We start from the raw sequence: 10730 nt of genomic DNA, 5'->3' as shown, positions 1-10730 counted from the left end.
CTCTCTCTCTCTCTCTCTCTCTCTCTCTCTCTCTCTCTCTCTCTCTCTCTCTCTCAAGTATACTAAAATAGAAGAAGAGATGGAACTAAACCCACCTGCAACAGTAGGGAAGAAGCTATGGAACTATATAAGCATAGTGTTCTTCATGCAGAGAAAAGGCATCTCGAAGAGGAAAATCATGATGGACCTTCACCTGATGATGAAACGTGGCAAGATCGCAGCGAAGGCGATTGAAAACCTCATATTCCACTACCATTCCAACTTCAGTTGCCGATTGCACGATCCGAATCTTTCCTTCATCGTACCTCGTGAGTACGAGTTTAGCTGCAGCAATAGCCCCGCCTACCCTTCCTCTTCTTCTTCTTCTTACTTTCCCTTCCACGTCAGCAAGCGCAAGACTTCCCAGAGCCACTCTCACCGTTACTTCTCAACTATGTACCCGACGGCCACTGATGACGACCTAACAGCCGTCGATGCGGTGCAAAAGTGCTGGAGATGTTGGACGTTCAAGACATAACGGAGGACTCTCCCATACCGTCACCGTTTCTTGGGTTCGGAAGGAGTCCGATGGTGAGGCAGTTGAGGGTAACGGACTGGCCTTTTCCGTTAACGAATGCTGACGAGGCCAGCCACGTGGATACGGCTGCTGAAGAGTTTATTCAGGAGTTCTACAAGAGGCTTAAGGGGGAATGTCAATGATATCGACCTGGTTGAATCACTGCTGTCGTCTGATCTAAATTAAGATCACCCAATCCAACGGCCAACCCCGAGACTGCTATGTCTTTGAACAGAAGTTAGAAACTAGAATTGATCAACATTGAATAGGATTGGATAATTGTGAAAACGTACTGTTAGGGAGACCAGTGATGGCCTATTAATTATTATTATTTTAAGTTTTGGAGAAAGTTCTTCTAAGCCTATGAGGGTAGCTGACCAATTATAGATGTGACGAGTTATGTGTTAATGGTGGCCATTAGGTAGATTGGATTTTAGGACCTAAATCAATCAAATAATATTTCACATATTGGCATTCATCTTTGTATTTTCAAAGTTTTATTATGTTACTTGACAAATTTAATTCAATAGATAGGTTCAGGACCTTGAGATTTATCTATCCATAAAATTTAAATTCATCCGATCTTTGATATGGTAAAAACCTAGACTGATTTGACAAATTTATCAAGATGACCCGTTTTGAGTAATTTTTTTTTTTTTTTTTAATGAATTCCTAACTCATATAGATTGGAAATAACAAGGTGTAGTTAATATTTTCCCGTTGCAAGACTAAAGAATAATAATAATTTAATGTCCATCAAGAAGAGCAATAGTAATTTAATGTCTATGAAGTTGTCTTTAAATAAAGCAAGAGAAAATTAAAGGTTTTCCGAGCCATCAGGGGAGGGTATGCTAGTATCCATTCGCTATCACATGAAATTACCTCCTTGTGAGCCTTTCCATATACGAAACTATATATTCAATCACATCTCATTTTTGTACTAGTCTATGTGGCTTGTAGTTACTGTTTTTCTCCCTATTTGCTAAAAGAATAAGTACGGGTATGATTGGTAAACAACTTCTTTGTTTTTTTGGTAGGAAAATCTAAGTGAGATAGACGAATACATGTTGCTAGATGTATATATTTGCTAAAGCTCTGTTTGGTTTGATTTCTATCTGTATTTATTTGACTTATTTCTATTTTCCAAGTGTTTGGTATAATTTATAGCACTTATTTCTATTTACAATAAATTATAATAAATCACAAATCACAAATTACTCTCAAGTTATTTGTGATTTGTGACAACAAATCATTTATGTTGATTTTTTCTACCAAAAAAAAAAAAATGAGCATGTGTGTTGAACTACTCAAAATCAATGGTAAATAGGTAACTTCAGTATATTTTATACATTTTCAATTAAAAAAACCCCAAATCCTATCATCTGCTCTCTAGCCCGAAGCTCAAAGTTGAAGGTGAAAACTGAAACCTATTTTCTCAATATATTATCTATTTTATAAATAGTAATAAACGAATACTATTTGTGGTCCATAATTTATTGTCACAAATAATTTCTAAAAAATAGTTAATAAATACAAATTGAAATCATACGAAAGAGAACCTAAGCTAATAATCCGGCCAATACGATCTAACTTTCATTTAAGCCTATTCCACTAAAGTTTAGATTATGAAATTAGGTGCAAGGGAAACATGTTTCCGTGGGATTTGGTTGCAAATTTTGAAAATAATTCAAAATTTATTGATATAATTAGGCTGATTTTAGTATTTGACTTAGGGGATATTTGGGGAAGAAGCTTCTAATTGCCCCCAAATTATTCACAAGAAGTGTTTCCAAACACGATTTATGTTTAGATGAGATTCAGACACTTTTTTTTTTTTAGATTCTGTAAATCCAATTTATGGGTTGAAAAGTTCCACCCAATAAGATTTTTTTGTTTAGAATCTTCGGTAAAGTGCCAAAATAATGTGGGGTGAGATCACTTCTCACGTTTCTCATAGTAACGATTATAACTAAAATATGGGTGAAACAACGTTATCGGTCTGGTGTTCGATCCCCATACCTAAACACAACGTCTTATTTTCAGGGGCTGTGAAAAGATGTCCCTACCCCTTGAAAACTTGAGAATATGTCTATGTATGAGGAAAGAAAGCAAACGGTAGCATTCCTCCTCCCACAAAATATTCTTATGAAACAACTCTTGAATCCATGATCCTAAAGGATAGAGGGACCACCTTTAGTTTGCACTTCTTTTAGTTAGGCACAAACCCAATTTGAATTTGAATTTTTTGTTTTTTTCCCATGTTAGTCTGCTAAAGAATAAAGTTGCAATCAAATGAATTATCAAGTACAATGGACAGGAAGGACCTTCATATTCTTTTGGGTCTTTTATATGTGGGGAGTAAGGATCATACCAAACCCAATATGAAGACTTAAAGAGATCTATCAAATATATTAGAATTAATTATGGATGTTCAAAAGTTAAAAGTTGATCAAACTTTTATTATTAGATCGAGTTTTCCTTAGACTGCGGTAAATGAGAATTGCTTCATCACGTGGTCTCACGACCCCAAGATATAGGGGGCAAAGAAGGGATCACATTTAGATTGTCTCCTCGTTCAACCACCGATGCAAGAAAACTTTATCTTTTATTATTTAGGTTCGACTTTAATTTAGTTTAGTTTAGTAAAGAAAAGGTCTTTGCAATGGAGATCAAAGCAAGTCTTCATCTTTTTTCGATAAATGAACGAGAACCTTAGATTAATACACAACTTGATAATGATGGGCAGTAACGAAGGTATTTATACGCTATTGGGTCGACACCTATGAAGCCCCGCTGTCTCCTATATTTTGTCGTTCAAGTACGTGGTTCATGTTGATATGGCTTTTGTATTTGGATTAAGAGTCTAATAAGAAAGAAAAGGTCTTACAACTCTTGCATGCAGTGGAGATAAAAGCAATTCTTCTTTACTTTACTTTTCTTTTTTAATGAATGAAAATTATATTAACAAAGAGAAAGGGAACACGCCCAAAAAGGGTTACAGGTTAGAACAACAAAACACTCAAGCAGAAAGAAACAAATTGAAAACTACAATAAGGAGAACCAAATTACAAATAAACATTTCATCAAAAAAAAAACAAACAAACAGCCATAAGAGGCAACTAGGGTACTAAGGATAGGGAAATCTCAAGCTAAAGTAATATGATGTTTCAAATGGAATTGTTGGTCATGTGGAAGGTAGAAGTAATAATTTTATGTCAAAAGCGAGTATCAAGATGTGAAGACCCATAGGTACTTGAGCATCCTCTCCTTAATTGTTTTGAGTATGAATTCTATATAAGTCCCTAACAAATTGTATAAGTGTCAAATTGTGACCAAGCTAGGGTGTGGAACCAGGAGTGCCTCCAAGGAAGTCCAAGAAAATTTCGGATGCCCTTGCGTGAATAATAATAATATGAGCAAGTGTTATAACTCAAAATACAGTGTACTAACCTGTTGAATGTGATTTATGAATGCACCCAATTTTGGCATAATCTAACCATGGATATGTTGGATTTCAATTGATGCCCTATCCTAATCTAATTTTACAGCCAAGTCTTGTTGTGACAAAAGTTTTAATGGCAAGACTGATTGATGAAATCCTAATTTACTGCAGCTGACCATTTTTTGTTTACTGGTTTTTTTAGGTAAAAAAGAAACCTGAAAGATTGTGTGACTATGCGCCTAGACATATATAGAGGAGGGTAAAATGACCATCCTACCTCTCATTAAAAGCGAAAATTTTGTTTCAATTGGTGCTTCTGCATGTATTTTCACTGCCTTTGTGCTGGCATAGGAACCACACTGTCTAAAAAGCGGTGTGGACCACTTTGGGGTTTTGAAACCATGTCTGGTTTTTAAAATTGTGAATAGGACCAAATGGTAAAGGGTATTTACAGATGTACTCTTTTTGAGTTTGAGATGAAAACCAGTAATATTTCTTATCAAATGAGGAACAGTGGAAAAGATGCACAGCAACATGATTAACACATTGGATGTTTTCCGACATCCACAAGATTAAATTGCCTCGTTTGTGTAACAAAAAGATGAGGTACAATTTTGGGTTTTTATACACCAAATATCTCTAATCCACTCAAGCTTAAGACTGTTTAAACTTTAAACATAAAACCCTTCTACAAAAAAAAAAAATATGGCCCACTACCTTTATTTTGCAACCCTTGTTAAGTAACAGGGAGAGATATTGTGAAATCATGCACAGTCGTCGGATTAAGTGCGAGATGCACCTAGACCCTCATCCTCCATCCAACGGAACCTTTAGCCTTAAGTAATTTAATGAAGTTGAATATTCATTCCCTTCAAGCTAGGCCCTTATATACCCACTCAGCCCTCTCCATCTAAGCAACCAAAACCTGCTTCGCAGAATCTCTCTCTCTCTCTCTCTCTCTCTCTCTCTCTCGTCTTCAAACCTTAAATTATAGAGATGGAACCGAATTCACCTGCAGAAGTAACGAAGAAACTATGGAACCATGTACGCATAGTGTTCTTCATGCTGAGGAAAGGCGTCTCCAAGCGCAAACTAACGACGGACCTTCACCTCATGATGAAACGTGGCAAGATCGCAGGGAAGGCCATCGGGAACCTTATGTTCCACCACCACCACCACCACCACCACTCCAACTCCATCTGCCAATCGCACGATGCGAATCTTTCCTTCGTCGCACCTAGTGATTACGAGTTTAGCTGCAGCAACAGCCCCGCCTACCCTCCTTCCTTTCCGTCTTCTTCTTCTTCTTCTTCTTCTTTCTTTCCCTTCCACGTCAGCAAACGCAAGACCTCCCAGAACCACTTCTCATGTATGCACCCGACGGTCAAAGACGACGACATAACGGCCGTCAATGCGGTGCAGAAAATGCTGGAGATGTTGAACGACCATGACATAACGGAGGCGTCTCCCATACCGTCACCGTTTTTTGGGTTCGGAAAGAGTCCGATGGTGAGGCAGTTAAGGATAACGGACTCACCGTTTCCGTTAACGAATTCTGAAGAGAATAGCTACGTGGACAAAGCGGCTGAGGAGTTCATTCAGAAGTTCTATAACAACCTTAGGTTACAAAATAGGATGGCCGAGTAAAAATGCTTAAGATTTTGAGAGTTGAGATCGAAGAGAGTCGTCGGAGCTCCGGTCTCTTCCGGCGAGAGTTGTGATTTGGCTTTCGCCTCAAGTCTCTTTCGTTCTTTATCTATGACGTCTTTGATGTAAATTTCCGTTTTTTATTCTTTTTTCTTTCTTTGTGAAAAGGAAAAAAGAAAAGAAATACTTTATGAATTAGAATTACAGGTTTGACCTTTGAGAACTTTGAACTTAAATGTATACATCTTCTCAAACTCTCAAGTAGGTGAACTAGCTGAAGCTTTAGATCCATTCGCTCTGTAAATTTGGCGGCCTTTTGAAGTTGTTATGGAAGATTGTAGTTAAAAGAGATGGGTTTTGGGTTCAGTGGGTTCACGCTAGATATCTGAAAGAATATTTTATCTGGATCATAGACTTGGGGGCAGCTTCTTAAGATCAGCCCTTTAGGTTTGGGAGTTATTAGAAGTTGCATTGAAGATGGTGCTAATAATACTTTGTTATGGCTGGATATTGGCATTCTGAGTGGAGTTCTTCTTGTTTTTGGCAACCAGATTAGATATGTAATAGGAAGAAAATGAATAGATTCACGCAAGACACAAAGATTTAACATGGTTCACTCACCGATTTGATGTACTACGTCGACAGGTGAAGGTGAAGATAATTCACTATACGATGGAAGAAGGATTTCTGTGGAGATCTCTCGATAACATCCAAAGTCATGGCAAGAACTCTTGCTTAAAAACCCTAACACAAAAATCTCATTTCCTCTTGTTTCTCTCTCACACAAGACAAAAAAAATATATATAAATACTCTTTCAAGTCGGGTCGATTCATCAGGTCAGATCGCCACCAAAATATATCATAACAAGTCAATCTTTAAAACGAGTCAGGAATTCCAAACACATAAAAATATGATACAGGGTCCAATAGGATGGCTCGTATCTCTTCTATTCTCTCCAATGGTATTTGAACTCCAAGGTTGCTAATTCCTTAGATCTCCTTTATGATTAATGTAAGTCACAGTCAATTCCTAGAAGGCGCAATAGTTATGTTGATTTTGTCCAATGGACGTCCTCTTCATCCAATTGTTTTTCCTTAGTCCATGCCTCCTAAGATTTGGTTCATTCTAAAGGTGTTTTGTGTTCATTGGTGGTGGGAAGTGTGGTTAATTTAAGCATCAAATTTCCAGGCATAGCTTCATTGTCTGGCGAGGTTAACCACCTTCACTCCTCTTACTCAAACAGTGAGATGAATCGGCATATTGTAGTCATATATTTCTCCTCTCTTTAATGCATTATTTATTTGAACTCAAAACAAAAAGGCATTCTCCTTGTATAGTGTAGAGACACTACCCTTCAGACATACCTATCTAGAAGGGGATTAAGATAAGTGAGCCTCTATCAGGGAGAAATTTGAAAATAATCGTTACTGAAATCCGTCACTGTTTGCCCGATGTCTACCACATACATGCCAACGTCGGCAATGCTTTGGTCCACCTACATCCAATGTTGGCAATTCCTTACTCAATGACAGTTTCAGATTTTGACTCTTCAATTATATTCCAAGAAGAGTAGTGTAGAAGTTTTCTGGCTACCAAAAATTCTTCAGTTCCCTTGAATGGATGTAGGCATTTATTTCAATTTTTTCAGAAAAATAAATAAATAAAATTCCAATTATGTTAAATTTCTTGTATTCGTATGTGATTAGTTTTTAATTACTTTTTCGAGACTAATGTTTTAGCTTCTTGCACTTGTAGCTAGGTTTGCAATTTCCCATATTTGGTGGCTTCATCCACCTCCTTTCCTTTTAAATGTTTCTCATAACCAAAGATTTTACTCTGCTGTTTTTTTCTAATAGTATTTTTTTGTTATTTACAATAATAATAATAATCATAATAATACCAGATAACAGGATCGATCTAACTGAAATCTAGGGAAATAGGGATCTCCTGGTTCTATACGGTAAGAAGGACGAGATACGTGCAATACCTTACTTAGAACTAAATCGTGCTTGAATTAAAATAAACAAGTAAATAAAGAACAAGACCATGAACTCAAAATGAAATTGCTCAAAGAATAAAAAATTGTTTAATCGGATCTATTTTTCACAGTCGAGAGGCTTTACTGTAGGCTTCTCTATGAAGATAGAACAAGAAGCTGCTGTATGTAGATGCAGGAAGCTAATAATGCAATCAATATAATTTGAAATATAATTTGAGAAATTAAGGTTTACAATATTTGGAGATTTTGATCCAGAGTTCTTGAGTCTTTGGGTAGGCTTGGGTTAGAGGATTTGAGAAGAAGAATGTTGTTTGGTCTTTGAGGAGTCTTTGAGCTGTGGATAGCTAACCTTTGGAGGACGATCAGACTTGAGATGATCGGAGCCTGTTGTAGAAGTCCGGCGGAGCACTTGGAGATCTTGGAAGAACTTGAGAGGGATGAAGCATTCTTCTGCAGAGTTTCTCTCTCTAAGTTACAAGGTTTGGATGTATTTTTTCAAGTGGTTTGGGTAATGGGGTGATGCTCCTTTTATAATATAAGGAGGCTCATTTGGATTACATGTAGGTTTCCGGTGCATTTGGGTTTCATTTGATACTGTACCAAATTAGGTACTATTTGGAACTATGCACTTGTATTTTTATTTGAAGTGAACAGTTGCTGCCGACAGAAGGAGGAACTATTGGCGCCGAAAGTTGGATTTGTTGTTGTCCTTTGATTTTGAATCTTCAATGATCTTACCACGGCATTCCACGTGTCAGAGACACTGTTCTCCGTATTGGTTTGATCAAAATTTTTTATCCTATTTGTTTGAGCCAGATATTGGCCAGACTGTCCTTTAACCTGGGACAGTAACAGTACCTCCTTTCCTTAAAGGCCGTCCGAGGTTATTTGACTAGGTGATTTTACGACTGCACTAGTCGGCTAGTTTAAAACCATCCTAGCAGACGTTGGGGACCAAATCAGGGTTTGGTCGAAAAATACTTTGATTTTGTGGCTCCTCGAGACCTGCGAGAGGTCACTTCTTTGAATTTGCTTGAAGACAAGGCTTTAGAGCTGGCTCGCTCAAAGTCAAGGTCATCTTTATATGGATCCTGGCCATAGCACTGGGCTGGCATAGATCCTTTGATGGAGTTGAGACTGTAGGCACCATCACTGGAGCCTTCATCGTTATCTGAGTCGGAACCAAGCTCATCCAAACGGGCAAGAAGGGCGTCCTTCTCACTTTTGATACTTGATTTTGAGATACTTTGAAGGGTCGGAACTGGTTTGAGACCTGTGAGGCTTTTGATGAATGACGATTTTTCACATTTGGAGACGTCATAGTTGTCCCACCATTTGACGTTGAAGGTTCGGCAAAGGACCGGGGCAACCCAGTCAGGTGTCTGGAAATCATAAATTTGATATTTCCAGAAAAGTATCTATGCCAAGCGACAGTGGAGAAAGAACCGGAGGAGGTCAGGTTGGTGAGGATGTGGGGTTGAGTTTTGGCAAAATATTTGGAAGGAATCTTGTATTTGTGATGGGATGATCTCAATCATGGGACCATATTGATCTCACCATTTTGGAGACCAGAGGGGTGTTTGATTGTTGAATCTGTATTCAAAACAGAAGAACCAAGAATGGCGGTTAGTCCTGTTTTGGAAACAGAAGGCTTTGAACCAGGCTTCCTAGTAATCATAATATATATAGTTTTGTGGACTAAAAGTATTTGAAAAACTTCTTGTATTGAGGGGATGACTACCCCAGTCTTGGAGAGTGAGAATTTTACAAATGGTTACGGTAGTATGTGTAACCAAAGTTTGATCATTCCTGTCGTAGTTGAGTTTGAATCTGACAAAGTCAGTTTCTACGAGGATATACTCGTAAAATTCTTGGGTTTTTGCAGCCGAGGAGGAATGGTGATGCCATCCTTTGTAGAAAATTTGTTGTGCCAAATTGATGGGTGAGTCGGTAAATTTGAATAAGGATTCTTCAATGGTAAAGAGATCTTTTTTGCATGGTTTTTCATGATATTGGCTTTTGGATTTAGAACCTTGGGCTGTTTGGAGAGATTTGGCTTGAGTGGTTTGTAGGCTGGAGCTTGCCTTGTTTGTAGTTTGGAAGGGACTAGCTGCTGATAAAACCACAGCGTGGGAGTAGGGTTTATTTGAGGAAGCCAATTGGGACTGGCTTCTAGTGACTATTTGGTTTGAAGGGGCAGCAAAGGCACCGTAACTGGATTTGGTTCTAACAAGAGAATTTGAGGAGGTGGATTCCTTAGGGGGAGCCATCCTGATAAGGTTGATTTGTAGAGTCTGACCCTGAAGAAATTCACGGGTAAGAAAGTCAGGGACAGAATTGGATTCTCCTTTAATATATTCTATTTAAAATTCAAAAATTGATAATAAAGCTTGCCATCGGGCAAAATTTTGTTTTGATGCAAGATTTGAAACATCATTTTGTAAAACATATTTAGCTGCACTACAATTAACACGAACTAAGAATGGTTTATTCAATAATGCATTTTGAAATTTTTGTATGCAGAGAACAATTGATAAAATTTCTTTTTTAATGGTACTATAATTCTTTTGAGCAGAATTCCAGACACCAGAAGTGAATTGGACTAATTATTCTTTGTTATCGTTGGGAAGTTTTTATTTGAGAATTCCTCCGTACCCAATATCTGAGGCGTCGGTTTCAATAATTTTGAAAGCCTCAGGATTAGGGATAAACAGACAAGGAATTTTTTTTGACCAATTTTTTAATAGTTTGGGCGGTCGTAGTTTGGGCCGGGGACCAGGGAATTGGTTTCTTTTTAAGCCGAAGGTATAAAGGTTCGGCAATCTTACTAACTTGAGGAAGAAAATCACGAACGTAATTCAAACTTCCTAAGAACCTTTGTAATTGAGTTTTGTCAAGAATTTGATCAGGAAATTTTTCACTAAAAGTAGTGGCACGATCAACAGAGGTGAGGGTTCCTTTCTCGATCAGATGATCAAGGAATCTAACTTTGGTAAGAAAAAATTCCAATTTTCTTTTGGATAATACAAGACCATTTGTTTTTATAATTTACTAAAATGTTCTTAGATGTTTGAAGTGTTGTTCA

At 37.6% G+C, this 10730-nt stretch overlaps 1 protein-coding gene across 1 annotated transcript; it reads left to right on the top strand.

The window, feature by feature from the left end:
• Positions 1-4912: 4912 nt before the first annotated feature.
• Positions 4913-5936, top strand: LOC122072026. Its single transcript, XM_042636537.1, has one exon. It carries the CDS (start codon positions 4995-4997, stop codon positions 5643-5645), a length of 651 nt encoding a protein of 216 aa, XP_042492471.1. The 5' UTR covers positions 4913-4994; the 3' UTR covers positions 5646-5936.
• The last annotated feature ends 4794 nt before the right edge of the window (positions 5937-10730 follow it).

The sequence above is a fragment of the Macadamia integrifolia genome, chromosome 2, assembly GCF_013358625.1.
Source record: "Macadamia integrifolia cultivar HAES 741 chromosome 2, SCU_Mint_v3, whole genome shotgun sequence".
Lineage (NCBI taxonomy): Eukaryota > Viridiplantae > Streptophyta > Magnoliopsida > Proteales > Proteaceae > Macadamia > Macadamia integrifolia.
This window is presented reverse-complemented; position numbering and strand designations above follow the sequence as displayed.